Source organism: Zalophus californianus, chromosome 6 (assembly GCF_009762305.2).
Source record: "Zalophus californianus isolate mZalCal1 chromosome 6, mZalCal1.pri.v2, whole genome shotgun sequence".
Taxonomy (NCBI): domain Eukaryota; kingdom Metazoa; phylum Chordata; class Mammalia; order Carnivora; family Otariidae; genus Zalophus; species Zalophus californianus.
In genome coordinates, this window is record NC_045600.1 from 133,473,672 (window position 1) to 133,492,075 (window position 18,404).

The following is an 18,404-nucleotide window of genomic DNA, read 5'->3' on the forward strand; positions in this document are numbered from 1 at the left end:
CACAGGGTTGCCCGAAAGAACAGGAAAGCCTGCATGACTCAGCCTCCGACGTAATTCTCCCATCCCCATCGCCCTGCTATTCCTGAAACACACCAGGCACTGTCCTGCCTCCCTGGAGAGTGTGCGCTTCCTGTTCTCTCCTCTAGAGATGCTCTTTCTCCAGATACCACATGTCTGACTTCCTCGCCTCCTCAAGGTCTCTGGGTAAATGTGACCAACCCAGAAGAGGTCTTTCCAGACCACTCTGTTAAAACATATACCACCCACCCCCCCGCCCCGAGCACTCCCAATCACCTTCTTTGCTTTGGTTTTCCTCCATTACACCTAGCCCTCTCTGAACACATCTGTAGCCTGCCCCTGTTGGGATCAGGATGAGATCTCCATGAGGAAGTGGATTTCTGTGTTTTGTTGATTGCTGTGTTCCTGGTGCCTAGAGCAGCATCCGCACATAGTAGGCACTCAACAGAGGAGAAAGGAGGGAGGGAAGCAGAAAAAAAGAGGCCAACCCCATGAAAGACCCTGGAATGTGGCTGGCATGCCTGGCTCACGGACTCCGTGATGGCGAGTAATGATTTTGGAGATAAATCACGAACAGTAATGAACACGTAATTGAAGGGTAGAGAAACTAAGGTACCCGTTGAGTTGTGCTACCTCTGGGTTATCTCCTCTGTACTGGTTTGTCACTGTGCTTCTCTGTGGTCACTCAACTGAAGCTCTGTGGTTGCCTAGTAGTGTTTCTGGAAACATCCCAATAAGGTACTTCTCCAAACCACTCAACTCATCTACATAAGCTAGCAACGAAAGCTGGTTATTTAAAACCCCAACTGCCAAATGAAATGTCAGGAAATCCCCCATGGGGGATTACATGGATGATGAGGTGGTGGGGGGCAATAATCCTCCCATTCAGGATTATTAGTTGCTGAGCATAAGGCCATTCAACCACTATAATTATCCTCGCCTTTAAAAGGGCACACAGCGGACACACAGAAATAACTATCTTCCTTTGAGGGGGCGTTAGGGTGGCTCAGTCAGTTGAGGGCCTGGCTCTTCATTTCGGCTCAGGTCATCTCAGTATGGTGGGATCGGGCCCTGCATCAAGGTTCTGTACTCAGCAGGGAGTCTCCTGGAGATTCTCTCTCTCTCTCTACTCCTCCCCCTGCTTGTGTGTGTATGCTCTGTCTCTCTCTCTCTAAAATAAATAAATCTTTAAAAAAAACCTCCCTTTGATTACCAACTTTTTTAGATCACCAGCTCTGAGTTATCACATTTCCAAACTCCTGATGTACACAGAGTTTTGTGCACAGGCTGTGGATACAGACAGTCCTAGATTTAGATCCTGGCTCTTACACTTACTAGCTTGACGACCTTAGGTAAGCCATTAAAACTTCTGGGCCCTCATTTTGTTCTGGGAAATGTAATGATTAAAAACAACTATAATAACCCTAATAAATACAACCATAATCATAGGAGGGAGTCCATGTTAGGTGCTTATGCCTGCCACATATTTCTGGGCCTGACTGAAAGTGATAATCACACAGTTAATCAAATAATTGTCAATCAAAAAAAAGGGCGAGGTCATGCAAGAAAGCCTGGGTGAAAGTTTGGACTTGCCCTTGAGCCCTATGAAGGGAAGAGAGAGCCCGTCCCACAGGACTTTAAGAATCTTGGCTTCATGGCCTAGGCAGGTTAGCATGTGGGTATGGACGTCATTGGCCCAAGCAAACAAAGCGTGAGTATGTCAAGTTCTCACTTGGAGTTCAATCCCTATTGTGAGACGGATGGCATACCAGACACCATTCAGTGTAGAACTTATCCATTAGCCTTGTGTTCACAAAACAATCTCCTGATTCTATGTGACTTCTCATGTAGGCCAACTTCAGGGAGTCAATACACCCAACGAATTCTCCAAAGTACTTACAGGCCCTGCTTGCTCCACTTTAATGAAGCTGATGCTGATTATGATTCGACTTCCCAAATAACTTGACAATGACACAGTGAGCTGTTTATACCAAAATAAATATTAGAGTCTACATAGTATTTCATTTTCATTGCAAGTGAGTCACAATTTGTCATTTGTATCTTAGTATCATGGGTATTGGTTATCATGAGTTGGTCCTCTGAGCCAGATGGTCACTGGACAGTGAATACAGGTCTTGGAGGCTGGTGATCTTCTTAGAGTCATACTCAGTGACACCTTTGCCGACTACCCATTTGCCTTCCCTTCTCGACCCCCTCTACCTGTTCCAAATATTTTCTCCCTCTACAGATTTCTACAGAAAGCAAAGTAAGGTTAGCATTCAATGAGAGCAAAAGTGGGATATTCAGTAAACAAAGGGAGGGTGATGATAGTGACTGTATAGTCGGGAAAACCCGGAGAGGGAAGGAGAATTTCAGCTGGGCCTTGAAGGATGAGAGGACTTCCGTAAGAGAAGAAGGGAGAAGACAGATGTGAGGCAGATCGATGGAGATTACAGAGCCCATGAGAAGCCAGGAAAGGGAAACAGTCAAACATGATTCACAGGTGTTTCACTGGGGCCACCAGGTGAATAACGGTGATGTTGCTGAGAAACAAGTCTGTACCTGTGAGGGCACTTGGGAGAGACAAAATTCTGTCAAAACAAGTTGAGATCAGGTTTCTGTGGACTATCCAGTATGGTATGAATCTCGGGCCCAAGAGAAAGTCTGGGGAATCCTATTCTCACAAATGCATCCTTTATTCTAAACCTACTTTCTTCCGTTTTGGTTTTAGGGCTGGTTGAAGCATCTACATTGAGACCATTCCAGGTTCCATGTGGCCTCTATGTTCTCACATCCCTTGTTCCTCTTCCCTCTTAATTTTCTTCCTTGCTTTCTCATTCCTTTTCCCCATTACCATAAGCCCGCACCTCACTTGATTGCTGACCCTGGCAGGACTGGAAAAAAACTGGAAGACATTCAGACAATACCATTATTTGAGGTCTTATCCTACTGCTGCAGGCTCAGCCTTGAAGTTGCCCTTGGACATAAAACATGTGAGACAAACATCAATGGGTACTCCGACCACAGATGTCCCTTTCTTTACCCCTCCCCACTCTGAAAAGCTACAAACAAAATCAGCTACACCAAGGCTACTCAGCAAACATCTGATTGTCCTTGTGGTACACCAGGCTTGTCACATGCCAACCCTTTCTTCCCTCATTGCTTCTCCCATCCCATGAAAGTGATTAGTAGCCTGTCCACTATTCATTAGGAAAAAAAAAAAAAAGATGACCCATATCCTAGATACAGATTCACCAACCCTAAAACACACATGACATGGATTCACCAGGACTTCCACCCTCATTGAAAAAAAGGCAGAGAAGAACACATACAGATTTAAAGTTAGTATCGGACTTGGGCTGAAAAGTCTACACCTGTCTTAATCTCCCTGTTTTCAGTTAATATCATACAGAAAGTAAGTTCATTTACAGTATGTTTCTTTCAAAAAAACCCCAAACAATTAAACAAAAAAGTCTGATTTTAATGAAATCATAAACTGAAGAGAACTCACAATAAAGACACTAACAAAAACTATACTAAGCTGAATGCACACATTACTATCATTGATTTCCTCATACACAAACAGTGATTGAGTACATGCTATGTGTCAGGCACACAGCAAGGCCCTAAGAAAACAAAGACAAGTTAGACATGACTCCCCTAGACCTACCCATAGACCAAATTATACAGCCTAGTGGGGAAGATAAGCAAGGGAGTGGCTAACTTCTATGCCATGTAATAAACTCTAGATCCTCAGGTAGTGGGAGAAGCCTACCCAATATGGTGGAAGGGAGCTTAAAAGGCGGATAGGTACAGCAATGGATTTGACCACATGTGATCCTATAGGTCTGCAAACAGGCAAACAAGCAGATAAATGGCACTCAAGTGGCCATGGATCAGTCTGTTTCTACCCTGTACATCCTAGGACATGAAAAGAGAAGCAAAGGATTCATATTTGAAAAAGAAGTTTAGGGACACCTAGCTGGCTCAGTCGATGAATCACAGAATTCTTAATCTCAGGGTTGTGAGTCTGAGCCCCAGTTCAGTGCAGAGATTACTTAAAAATAAAATCTTAAAAAAAGAAGTTTGTGTTCTTTTAAATGGTGAATTAAAAAGGAAAATTATTTAAAATAACTGTATATTCCAAGATTTTTTGCATTTAGCCCAAAGAAGAGAAAGTAACCACTGCCAACCAGCCCCTCAGCACAGCGCACACTTCCCAGCATACATCACACCAAAAAGTTCCTCAAACCTCTACGTCAGGTGCAGCAAAATGCTCACCACCCCCCAAATACCCCACCCACACTTCAGGCCTGTGTCCGCCATATTTTCTCACCTATCAAATCTACACCAGCTTGCACAATGCCTCACATGAACGCCTGTCAGTCCTCATGCACTGATATCCTCCATCTACTAAGCTGCCAAGAGGCAAGGCCTAGATGTTTTACACAGACAGTTCCAGTATCTTCTTGCCTCTTATGCTGCCTTTAGAGCTATACAAAGCTATCTCTTAATACATCATAACTTGAAGGCAGGGTCACTTTCCTATCCATCTCTATTTCTAGTCGTAACCTTTATGGTACCTGAGTTGGAGTAGGTATTCAAATATTAAGTCAGCAAAACACTTCACAGCACTAACTTAAAAAAAAAAAATTATTCTAGGGGCACCTGGGTGGCTCAATCAGTTAAATGACTCTTGATTTCAGCTCAGGTCATGATCTCAGGGTCCTGGGATCAAGCCCTGCATGGGGATCCCCATTCAGTGGGGGGAATCTGCTTGTTCCTCTCCCTCTGTTCCTCCCTCCACGCTCACACTCACTCTCTCTCTCATAAATAAAAATATTTTTAAAAGTAATCTTAAAAAAATTATTCTAATCTGAGAGTGTTAGCCTATCAAAGCCTAGAAACCCACCCATTTTTTCTGATCATTTAATAATGTAACAAGAAGATAAAAGATTAATTTCAGTATCTAATTGTACACATTACCCCTTCACACTGAACTATGAATTATGAATGTCTAATAATTCACCTGATTTATATTCTGATTAGTATAAATACATATTTTAAATTTATAAGCAACAGTAAAAACCACAAAATTGTTATAAAAAGAACTTTATAAAGGTAAATGGTAAAGAAAAAGATAGGTTAAGTCACTTAATGGTTAATGGTGCCTTATCATGTTTCCGAAGGAATCTAGTCACAACATTCTCCAAATATCCATGATCCTTTCCATAATGACACCCAAATATATGACACAATTAAGTATAAATATATGACACACAATATGTGACACCCCAATATATGGCAGGTTTTGGTTCTGAAAGTAAAACCAAAAATCCTGGTTGAATACCCAGGTTTGTATGCAATTATAACAATAACCTGGAATCCCCACAAAAAAATTAACTTCTTCCCTCAAAACTACAACCTACTTTAGTGTCATTGATGGGGAATTAAAACAAAACAAAACAAAACAAAACTGATTAAACCAATCACCACGATTTAGTAATCCGGGGGCTGACTTTATATTAAATTCATTCTAGAAATACAAGATTTGTCTCATAATTGTATTTGACTCTTTTATCTCACCGAAATACTAAAGCTTTGTAAAATCAATGAATCCATAAGAATTTGCATCCTTCAGTTCCTGTCTTTTTGTTTTTTTAGAGAATGCAAGTGAGGCTGTACACAGGCAAATGTGCACGTGTGCAAAAGCACATACAAATGCACACACATACATGTGAAATAGGAGCAAGTTCAAACTCTCTGACAGTCAAAGGGAGACACACATTCATACATTTATTAGGAATATTAACATGCATTTTTGTCTACTATGGGATTGAGCAGTGGTGGAGACACACACACACACACACACACACACACACTTAAAGCAAAATGTTTGAGGAAAAGTTATGCTTTTAATTTCTTTGCCAGGGAGATGGAAAAAGGAAAACTCATCCAATAGGGCTTTTAATGTCTTAAAGTATCCCAGAGAGGTTATTTGTAAGAGTTTTAAAAATGCATAGAGGTCAACCCTAAAACGAATGGGAACAGTGGGTGCAATCAATATTGCTTGAATTTAAATTCTTATAAATGACATTCTCTCCATCCAAGCTAACCACAAAAATAACTCTTAACCAAATTTTCCAAGGGCAATGAGTACACTTAGAAAGGAGAAAAACAGAAAAAGGAACAGGAAAGTGTCGAGCCCTGGTCTCACCTCTGGCTCTTCCAGTGCATCCTCTTCAACAGGAGTTTTCTGGAGCAGATCCAAGATGCCATTGCTGGAAGGCCTCCTGTCCTCGGCGGGAGAAGCATAGGCCTCCTCCGAGTCTGTTTCCACCACGTGGAGGTGGCCTGCTTCTTCCTGGCTCCAATCCAATTCTTCTTCAGACTGTTTCAAGGAGTTACTGCTGCTCTTGGGAAAGATCCCTGCTGTCGACAGGCTGCTGGGCACCGAGGTGTAGGATGACTGGGGCCCAGAGTAAGGCCGCCCCTCCAGGGCCAAGGCCTCGGCCTCCAGGAGGTCAGGGACAGAGAGGCTGAGGCGGCGGTCCAGAGAACGCCTTGCTCGTAAGTCTAGGGGCTTGTTGGGGTTCTTTTTCACCCTCTTCTTGCTCAGGTTGATTAACAAAGGCCTGGTCCGCTGTTTCAAAGAGCCCCAGACAGATGGTTTATCCATATCCATGACTGCATAAAGACCCAGCAAGTCACTCCATGAGAGAGCGCCTCTCTACAGGAAACAATTCTGTGGCTCCTAGAAAACACAATATAAGGAAAGAGAACATAAATGAGACTTCTCAGCAGTATCCAAGTACATCAAAGTGTAAAAGATGACTTAAGTCTCACACTTTCCACTAAGTGACCAAACATTCGATTGGTAATGTCTACAAATATTTTTTTAAGCATTTTTAAGAAACTGAATTTTTCAGATTTTTATCAGAGTAGTTACAGAAAAATTCTAGTAATGAATGGAACTATGAGGTTGATGCAAAAAGAATGTTTCATAAGAAGACTGCTTTCTCTGACTTAGTTCACTCAGCGTAATGTCCTCCCTCTGGTTCAGCCATGTTGTTGCAAATGGCAGGATTTCCTCCTATTTATATGGCTAACTCATATTCCATTGTTTATATACCTCACATTTTTTTAAAGATTTTATTTATTAATTTGAGAGAGCGAGAATGACAGAGAGAGAGAGAGCACATGGGGGGGGGTCAGAGGGAGAAGCAGACTCCCTGCTGAGCAGGGAGCCCGATGCAGGACTCGATCCCAGGACCCCAGGATCATGACCTGAGCTGAAGGCAGTCGCTTAACCAACTGAGCCACCCAGGTGCCTCTACCTCACATTTTTTAATCCATTCATCCCTCAGTAACCACTTAAATTGTTTCCTTATTTTGGCTACTGTGAATAATGCTGTAGTGAACAAGGGAGTGAGGAAATGCTGATCTCATTTTGGGAGGATATATATACCCAGAACCATATGATACTTCTAGTTTTAGTCTTTTGATTGTTCTCCATGTGTCTGTATCAGTTTACCTTCCTACCAATAGTGCACAAGGGCTTTCTTTCTTCCACGTCTTCACCAAAACCTGTGATCTCTTATTGGGTTTTGTTTTGTTTTTTGTGTTATGTTAGTCACCATACAGTACATCATTAGTTTTTGATGTAGTGTTCCATGATTCATTGTTTGCATATAACACTCAGTGCTCAATGATAGCCATGTATAGTTGAAATTTGCTAAGAGAATAGATCTTCCACACATACACACAATAGTAACTATGTGAGGTGATGGATATGTTAATTAACTTGATTGTGGTACTCATTTCATAATACAGATATAATTAAATCATGCTGTATACCCTAAATATACATACATACATATACATACACACACACACACACACACACACATAATTTCTACACATACAATATTTGTTTCCTGAGTTAAACTTGGGGAAAAAAAAGACTACTTTCTTATGTCCTATCCAGGGAAAGCAGAGCCAAAAATTACTACCACAATAACAGCATCTTTAATCAGTATTATCAAATAACTGGTACCTTTTAATGTCTGAACCAGGGTAGGCAAACAGTTTCTGTATTAGACCAGTTAGTAAATATTTTAAACTTTACAGGCCACATGGTGTGTCACAATTATCAATTCTGCTGTTTTGGCACCAAAGGAGACATGGACAACACCTGAATCAGTGTGGCTGTGTTCCAATAAAACATTATTTACAAAAATGCAGCAGACTGAAGTTGGACAATTCCTGCTTTAAACTTACCATCTTCCTTTCCAGCATAACAGGTACATTTTGAAGGACAAACACATACTCATGTCAACAAAAATTCCACCTGATATCTTAAAACTTTATAGTAAAATAAGGTTGACTAAAGAGAAAAGCATTTATAGAAGTAAGAGATCTGTTCATGTTGCAATGTACCAAGTCAGAAAAATTGACAAAACTATAAGGGAAATCTCAAGAAATGCAAGCTTCAGAGCCTTAGCTTGAGAATGTATGATTGAAAAGTGTTCCCCACAAAGAGTTCCCATGAATGACAGGAATGCTTCACAAATACGTATGTAATTATACAGAGTGGTAAATGCTATGCAGGAAAGTGGGTAATTTGACATATTACAGATTGGACTCATTAAGTATCAAATCAAAGTCAAATGTGGGCATGCAAAAGAATTAAATTGACCACTTTCTTTCATCATCCACAAAAATACACTCAAAGTGGATTAAAGACCTCAGTGTGAGACCTGAAACCATAAAAACCCTAGAAGACAGCACAGGCAGTAATCTTTTTGACATTGGACATAGCAATATTTTTCTAGTTATGTCACCTGAGGCAAGGGAAATAAAAGCAAAAAGAAACTATTGGGACTATATCAAAATAAAAATCTTCTGCACAGTGAAGGAAACAATCGACAAAACTAAAAGGCAACCTGCTGAGTGGGAGAAGATATTTGAAAATGATGTATCTGATAAAGGGTTAGTATCCAAAATATATAAAGAACTTATATAACTCACCGCCCAGAGAACAAATAATCCAATGAAAAATGGGCAAAAGACATGAACAGATATTTCTCCAAAGATACCCAGATGGCCAACAGACACATGAAAAGATGCTCAACATCACTCATCATCAGGGAAATGGAAATCAAAACTACAATGATATATCACCTCACACCTGTCAGAATGGCTAAAATCAAAACACAAGAAACAAGTATTGGCAAAGATGTGGAGAAAAAGGAACCCTCATGCACTACTGGTGGGAATGCAAATTGACGCAGCCACTGTGGAAAACAGCATGGAGGCTCCTAAAAAATTAAAAATAGATCTACCCTTTGATCCAGGAATTGCACTACTGGGTATTTACCCAAAGAATACAAAAACAGTAATTCAAAGGGATACATGCACCCCTATATTTATTGCAGCATTATTTATAATAGCCAAACTATGGAAGCAGCCCATATGTCCAAGAGGAGATGAATGGATAAAGATACACACACACACACACACAGTGTAATATTATTCAACCACAAAGAAGAAAATTTTGCCATTTGGAACAATATGGATAGAGCTACAGAGTACAATCCTAAATGAAATAATTTAGAAAAAGACAAATACCATATGATCTCATTCATATGTGCAATTTAAGAAACCAATGATCAAAGGAAAGAGAGAAAGAGAGAGAGAGAAAAAACCCAAGAGAACAAACTGATGAGAGAAACCAAGAGAACAAACTGATGGTTACCAGAGGGGAGGTGTGTGGGTAGATGGGGAAAATAGGCGGTAGGGATTAAAGAGTACACTTATCATAATGAAAACTAATAAAAAAATTTTTTTAAAAAGAAAATTATCTGAAGGTCTTAGGGGTATAATCAAAAAAAAAAAAATCAAATTTGAAGAAATAAACCATATTCTAGGTGTCAAGTAGCTCATAGTAGATCCTTCCAATATGAAAAAGAATAGCAGGGTTAGGTAATTCTGATCTGGCCTGTACTTACATTGCCATGTTTGGCTGAGGATAAAATAGGCCAAGAGCCACAAGAAAACACATTTTCTAAAATCAAGGACTCCAAGCCATTTGTACCCAGCCCTATCCTACTCTAGGGCAGGATATTTAGTCATTGGGAAGTCACTGCATTTTGAAGAGCAGCACTATGGAAGTCTACAGCTTTTGCTCGATCACTGGATGACCACCAGTCTAGGCGACAGCTTCTTCCGGGATGAAATGCGTATCTTCCGAAGGTAATGCAGAGATGAAGAGCTTGGGTTCCAGAGACTGATTTCATGATTTGGAATTTTGCTTTGCCACATTTTACTTAGATGTACTATTAGGGGCAAGTCATTGTAGTAAGCCTCAATTTCCTCACCTATTCAACGGAGATTATAATATCTAGTGTGCAAACCAAATGAGACAAGGCGTAAGGCAGTGTCAAATGCAGAGAAAGTATTCAGTCAGGAAAAGCTATTTTTTATCATTATTGATACTGTTGTCATAATTTCCAATTCTGATATCTTAATTTATTCAAGAGCTCTGTACCTCATTATTATTTGCATTTTACAGAACTAAACCATAACTAACTACTTCATTGGCCTCTTGTGAGGACTGAATGAATTAGTCTATATAAAGTGGTTAGGACAGTTCTTGGCACAGAGTAAATATTTAAGATAACGTTAGCTAGTTTTTAAATTATTATTTCACTTATTTCACACTGAGTCGTTCCAGATTTGAAAATATTTTACCACTTTTCCCTGCTTTGTAAAATCTAAACATAAACTTGTATTTCACATTAGCAAGACACAAATACATTATTTCACATCTCATAGCTTAACTTGCAAATATGCTAAAAAGGATTGCTTCTTCTATATTCATTTAGAAATATTTTAGTCAATTAGCATTTAAGGGAGTGTTATATAAGTGTTTATTAGATCTAGTTGATGGTTCAATTCCTCTATACTCTTGATTTTCTTTCTACTAGTATTACCTAGAGAGAAATGCTGGGTCTCTCAATTATATCTGTGAATTTGTATATTTCTCCTTTAGTTCTGTCAGGTTTTGCTTCTGTATTTTGAAGTTTTGTTATTTGTATACGTTTATAATTGTTATATCTCCTTGCTGTTTAAATCCAATCTGACAGACTCTTTTAGTTGGTTTGTTTAGACCATTTACATTTAACTTAATAATTGATGTTTGTATTATATGAAGGTTTCTCAATGTATTTGTTTCCACTGTTTTTTATTCTTCTGTTTCTGTTCCTTGTTTTTCCTTCCTTCCTTTGCTTTTTTTAGTGTTCATTTTAATTCATCAATTGTGATTTTGTCTATATTTCTTTTTATAAAATTCCTATCAGACAAGGTTTTACTTTGATTTCAATCATGAACCATATTTGAAATAATTCAAGAAGAGAAGAACGGCCTATTACATTTACCATTTCCTCTGTTCTTAATATTCCAAATTTCTCATATCAGTTCCCATCAGTCTAAGAAATTTCCTTAACTAGTTATTTTATAGCAAGTCTGTTGACTCCAAATTCTCTTGGTTTTACTTGATATGAGAAGATCTTCATTTCACATTCAAGGATATTATCAATGAATCCTGGACTCTGCACTTTTATTTCAGCACTTTAAAAATGGTAAGACATTTCCTCTGGCCTCCATGATTTCCACTGAGAAATCTGTCATTTGAATCACTGTCTCCTATAGATAAGGTGTCACTTTTTCTATGTTTTCAAAATTTTGTCATCAGTTTTAAACAGTTATGATATGCCTGGGTGTGTATCCTTTGGGTTTATCTTGTTTGGGGTAGCTTAGCTTCTTGAATCTATAAGGTTATATCTTTTGTCAAACTTGGGAATTTTACAGACATTATTTCTTGGAATGCTTCTTAGCCACACTCTTTCTCTTTTCCTTCTGGTACTCCAATAATATAAACATTATGTCTTTTGTTAATTGTCCAACAGTCCAAGGGTCTCATTTCAATATTTTTCATTCTCCTCTCCATTGTTCACACTGTATCATTTTTATTGATTTATTTTCAGGTTTACTGATTCTTTCCTCTGTTATCTCCATTTTGTTACTGACTTTATATATAGTAAGGAATGTGGGTGTGGGTAGGAGAGGGCAAGGTGGAGAGACTACTGTACTTTTCAGTCCTAAAGTTTTTATTTGGTTCTACTTCATATCTCCTATTTCTTTACAGGTACATTTCACTTTACCTTTTATTTCAGAATTCATGATTATTCACTGGAGCATTTTTATAACAGCTGCTTTAAAGTTATATTTTCATTGTCATCCATTGTCTTTTCCCGTGTGATTTGAGAATTTTGTAGTTCTTTATATTCCAACATGGATTATATCCTAGACATTCTGAATATTCTTATAAAATCTTGTGCCTTATTTAAATCTATGGAGAATGTTGATATTATTGTTTTGCCAGGCATTTGATTTGATTACCTTCTCACCACAAATTCCAACCCATATTCTGTGGGCGACGTCAGTGTTGTCTTCAAAAGCTAGGAAGGGCCATTCAAATCTGCCCAGGGTGCACACCATGTAGAAGTTACTGAGACTTACATGGAATTCTATTCATTAACTACATTCTCAAAGTAGATGATAGACTAATCATGATCAGATGCATGAATGTGCAGGTTGTAGTGAGTTCAGAAATTCACAAACGTTATGGAATCATTTCCTGAGCTCCTCCTCTCAGATGTCTCCCCTAATACTCTCTGGTATACCCTGGAATGCCCCTTTTCAATCCTCTAATCAGAAACAACCTGCTTCTGTGATGCCACCAGAGTAGTGGGAGGATTGAGACATACTAAAACAAACAAAATAAACAAATAAAAGGAAAAGGAAAAAAAAGCAACGATTTAGCCCTGCCCTCAAAATTACAGCTTCACAAAATAGGAACGACAACCCCCTCACTCATTGCTTTGGCTCCTGCTGTTTCCCACTGTCAGCTGCTTCTGTGGCTATTGTCTTTGCCACAAGATTGCCAGGGCATGACAAAATAGAGAGAAGGGAGACAAAAAGATGGGGGATTTCTCCCTTCTCTCTGAACTTTAGGGCTTCTCTTTTCTATTCCTTGAGCCAGAACTAGAGGGTGTCTCTTGGCACTTTCTCTGTCTGCTTCCAATACTGACACTTAGATTTTGTTTTTATTGTTTAAATTTTAAGTAGGCTCCACGCCCAACATGGGGTTTGAACTCACAACTCCAAGATCAAGAGTCGCATGTTCTACAGCCAGCCAGGTGCCCCTCGACACTGACTCCTAGACTGTGGACTGCACTGAATTCAGGCAGGGGGCTTAGCAGAGAGGTTGAAATGGTAAACTCACCTCGAGTTCAGTGATATTTCGATTGTGGTGTCTTCCCTCATCTACATGCTGGTATTTACTTTTCAGAAGCCTCAACTAGCTTCACCAAACATTCTGCCCTGGCTTCGTACTTGTGTTCCGTGAGGGAAAAAGGTTAGAGTGGTTTTACTCCATTTTACCCGAAACCTGAACTCTCTTAGTGAATTTTGCGAAATCATTCCAACCATAATTTCCCCCCAAGTATGCAAGTAGTACAGAACAAGATGTACAGAACTACAAACATATAAATACTAAAACATGTGCCCAGAAGAAAAAAGTGTTCTTAAAGGTGTGCATAAAGCTAATACACTGTTGGACTGTGGTCTCTTTGATGCTTGAAAGCATTGTCCCTCCAATGATGCACTCCTCTGAATAAAGAAAAGTCTAAAGAAAGAATAAATTCAAGAAACAGGTTTGATGAAAAAGCTGGTCAGATACATATAACTATCTGGATATTCAGTTTTCCTCTCCTTAAAGAATATTAAAAAACAAACTTAAATATATTTGTTCCATTTTCTACTAGAACATACATCCATAGGTTATCATCATAATATCCAAAGAGTTCAAAGTTAAAATGTGACCCATGCTCTGCCAAGCAACAGCACTAGAAGCAGAATCTCTTCACAAAACAAGATACCTGTGTTACTCAACCTGGTCAACCTCAGCTTTCATTTATTGAACGAAAAGAACATTCTGCTTCTTCAAACCCCTGACAGCAGGATAAGGTCTTCACAGGAAACGGCCCCAAGCCAAGAAGTCTACTGGAAGTTTCATTTATTATGGTTTAAACCCAGACATCCTCCCCAGCTGGCTGCTAGCAACTAGACAAATGGAAAAAGAACAGCAAACCTTTTAAATGCCAGCCCCAAAGTATCTGATTGAACCTGCACCACAACCATTATGTGAGTAAGAAACACAAAGGAGGAAAGAGGTCTGAGAATGACAAGAGTGTAAGTGATTATTATGCACATTATTCGATAACACTGATGGGGACTGTGCTTCTCAAAATTCTCTCTTAGCGTAAATATGAAGAAAAGGGTTTGTTTTCACAATCTAAATATCAAATGACAGAGCAAGTAGTTACAACTAGTCAGACTGTGTCATTACTATCTTTGTAGTTAATCATTATGATATTTTTTATCACTAGTAGAAAGAAAATTTCATATCACATCCTGTTAAAATGGGGGGAAGAAAAATTTAAACTAAATTCAATAAAAGTGAAACTCTGATGGCATGCAGTCATCCTATGGGAAAGCATAAAGGCAAATGATATTCTATGGAAGGATTATTTAGCATTCTGATAGAACAGGGATAAGACTCTCTACATCTAACTATATTTAATTGTGCTTGTAGTAGAAACAAGTTCCCCACCACAAAAACGTCATCTAAAGGAGACTGTCCTTAATAGAAAGGTCTCTCCAGGTAAGTTTCATATAAGAAACAGAAAATGCATCTGCTTTTAAAATAAATCTGTTTTTTCCCCTAAAAATGCAGGTTCCCAATCAGTCATTCAACATGCTACTAAATTTGTAATCCAACTGAGGGAGAAGAGATTATTCTACATATTAGACATATTATTAAACATAACATAGGGACAGAAACCCCCCCAAAATTAAGATCAACCAAAAGGACTGGATGCATTTTGTAATCCCACTACATATGTTCTTGGAAACAAAATGTATTAACAGAGAAGCAGTTCCTGTCTCCTCTGGTTAACGCCATACTCTGCCCCACTGCTAGTCTCTTTAGAATCTCATCTATAGAAAATGGTCCCAGAATTGCTCCTCTCTTTATCAATCATTCATAATTCATACTCCACTTGGGAGAGGATTGGAGGAAAGGAGAAGGGCTGAGGTTTCTGAAGCATTCAGATCCCTGGACTTATACTCTTATTCCAACCTCTGATAGGATAACCACAATTTCTCTCTCTCTGTCTGAAATGACCAGAATGAGTTTAACAAAAGGTATACATGATTTTTAAACAAGCCCTGACGAGTTAATATTCCATTCAACAAAAGAATAAAATAATTGTGCAGATAAACACGATTAACAGGTCTTAATCCTGCTTGCAAGGTTAGTCCTTGGCTGGTATCTGGGAACCTAAGTTTTTGGAAGGTTTCCAATCACCCTAACTGACAAGGACTCATTGTGAGAGTCAGAGTGACTCATTGTGCCTAAATTGTACATGCAAACAATTTATGCTGAATACCTGCTTTCCTTCTAAGACACTGGAATTTTCGTCCATGCTAAAGGGTACCTATGTGACCAGTTCCCAATAAAAACCCAATGGAAAACAATTCTCTAATGAGCATCCCTGGTCGACAACATATCACACGTGTTGTCACAATTCATTGCTAGAGGAATTAAACATGTCTTATCTGACCCCACTGGGAAGCTTGTGCCTGGTTTCCTCCAGACTTCCTGTGCACTTTTCTCTTTGCCGATTTTGTTCTGTATCCTCTCCTAGAGTAAATCACAGTTGTAATACCAAATACTGACTCCTGTGAGTCCTCCTTAAAGAGCCACGAAATCTGGGAGCAGTCTTAGGGACTCCCAGCTAGAACTTCAATGCGCTATTTAGCATAAGTTTCCAAAATGGACAGATTTAGAAGAAATGGAAATATTTAAATTATTCTGATTCACTTCTTACCAAGAAGGAAAGAAAACAAAACAGGGAAGAAAAAGGAGGAGGAGGAGATGGAGGAGAAGAGCAAAATCTTATTACAGCATTGAAATTTTAAAAAATACAAGCAAGAACAGACAGGAAGCGCAACTTAAAGAATAAACTGATGATGGGTTTTTAAGGGAGGTGGAAAGATGAGAAAAAGCTGATCAAATCTGTGGTATTCTACGGGCCATGCTTAAGTTTGAGTGGCATACAGAAACATTCAACAGGAACCAGAAACCTAACAGCTGAGAAGAAGTAACCCAACTTTCTGGGGAAATGTGGTGCTCTGGCAGCAAAACTCAGCCAGCTTCATGTTGGACCTTGCAGGACATCTCAGTGTTATCTGGAAACACAGAGACCACGTGGGCCATTGTTTTTCCAGTGCTTTCTACCATATCTCTTTAAATTAAATGATCTCAGTCTAGAATTCTAGCAGCTCTCTAATTCTTTATACTCATTACAGAAGTATAAACACTGGCTCTTGGAGACCATAAACGCAAATTCCTTCAGCACACTATATTTCACTTTAACTGCACCTAAAGAAATTAAGTAAAAAAGCTAAGAAATAACTTACCCCTATGTCAAGTACCATGGACTTCTTTTCCTACTTATGTCTTTTGTTTTCTCACCATATCCCTTGGTAGGATCTAGGGAGATCATATCCATCAAAGTGCTTTGCAAACATGCAATAAATACTAAATAAGTGGGGGGCTCCAACACTTTATCGCTATATTTACCCTACATGAGATCTTTTCTAATCTTTCCTGGTTTTTCCTGTTCCAAATAGTTGTAAAGGCCTCTGACCATACATATTGGCCTGCCTGACATTTTTCATTCAACTCAGTCTGCAATAATTCTCAGAGCTCTGGACTAGCTCTATTCAAACATTCTCAGCCTTGGTTATGATTTCCCACATCCACTCCTGTTGCTGTTCTTTTATACTTCAATTTCTTCAGTGTGTATAGAAAACTATAGAACATGAACATACCATTGACGCACCTTCTGGAATAAAAATTTAAATACAATTATATTTCCTGTGTGCTCCTCTCTGATGACTTTCCCATCATGCTCGGCTGGAAGTAATCAATATTCTAAAACTGCATTTATTGTATTCATGTATTTTGTTATATATTATTCAAGGATAAACACAGTACTATTTTTCAAGATTATAAACTCAATTTATTATACATTTTATATAAGTAGTATATTATCCCATGCTTTTCAATCAACATTACCTTCAGGAACTGTATCCACAATGATAAATGTAGCTTTATTAAAGTCATTTTAAAGGTGGTATAATACTCTGCTGTGAGAAGGTGCTATAATTTATTTATAAATTTTCCTGCAGCTGGATACTTAAGATGCTTACTCTATTTTACTACTAAAAACAGAGTTAAACAAACTTTAAAGGCTATTCTTAAACTTGTCTTCTGGTGCTAATATTAGTTTTTCCCAGAGATTTTTCCATCAGCTCTGGACTGCCCCACTAAAAGTGGCTAGAAACATGTAAAGAATGGTTATTTTAATGACCACAGTAGGGGGCATAACTCATACACAGTAGGTGCAAATCAGAGTTTTTGAAAGGTGTCTTATAAGAGAGACCTGTCCTGTCCAAATTAACAATAAGGCCTCACTGAGAAACACCCTACCTCAGAGTTGAATTGTTGACTTGTAGGTTATGTGTATCCTAAACTTGACTAGCTAGATATTGCCAAACTGTTTTCCAAAGTAGACATATTAATTAACATAACCAACATCAGCCAATAAGTTCCTGTTGTGCAATGTCTATTTCAAGATTTTTTTTAATATTTGCCAATCTGAAATCGTGAAAGGGGACCCATTACTCTATGGGTTGATAGCTTTGTTTTCTCTTCTTTGAAACAGTACATTACTTTGATAATAATGCTTCTTTAGTACTTTCAGCTGCAAAACTCTCTACCCAATACGTAGCTTTTAAAAAAATGTATGTGGTGTCATGATTCACATCTGAAAAAACTTTGATGAGTTCAATTTATCAATATTTTTTTCTTCGCATGTTGTGTTTGTGTGTGTGGCATGTATGTGGTGGGTACGGTTTAAAAATCCTCAGGATCACTAATATATTTTCATATATTTTCTTGGAAAAGCTCTGAAGTTTTGCATTTCACAGTCATTTGTTCTACCTAAATTGTTTACTTATGGTTTTAGAGGGGGGTGAGATTTTATTTTTTATCTACATACACAATCAAAATTCAAGGAATCTTTTTTAATAAAACCTACCCTACCTTTCAGTGATGTACCAGACCATCTCTATCAGGTATGTAATTTCCATATATAAGATCTGTACCTGGTTATTGATACTTGTACCAATAT

At 38.5% G+C, this 18,404-nt stretch overlaps 1 protein-coding gene across 9 annotated transcripts in view; it reads right to left on the minus strand.

The window, feature by feature from the left end:
* The window catches only part of MCTP2 (multiple C2 and transmembrane domain containing 2), a 237,405-nt gene that overhangs the window by 179,388 nt on the left and 39,613 nt on the right, over window positions 1–18,404 (minus strand). For all 9 annotated transcript variants that reach the window (XM_027571097.2, XM_027571096.2, XM_027571102.2 and 6 more), the window contains one exon: window positions 6,236–6,772. In XM_027571097.2, the coding sequence (XP_027426898.1) occupies window positions 6,236–6,703 (468 nt within the window). In that variant the 5' untranslated portion in view covers window positions 6,704–6,772. The remainder of the gene's footprint in view (window positions 1–6,235; window positions 6,773–18,404) is intronic.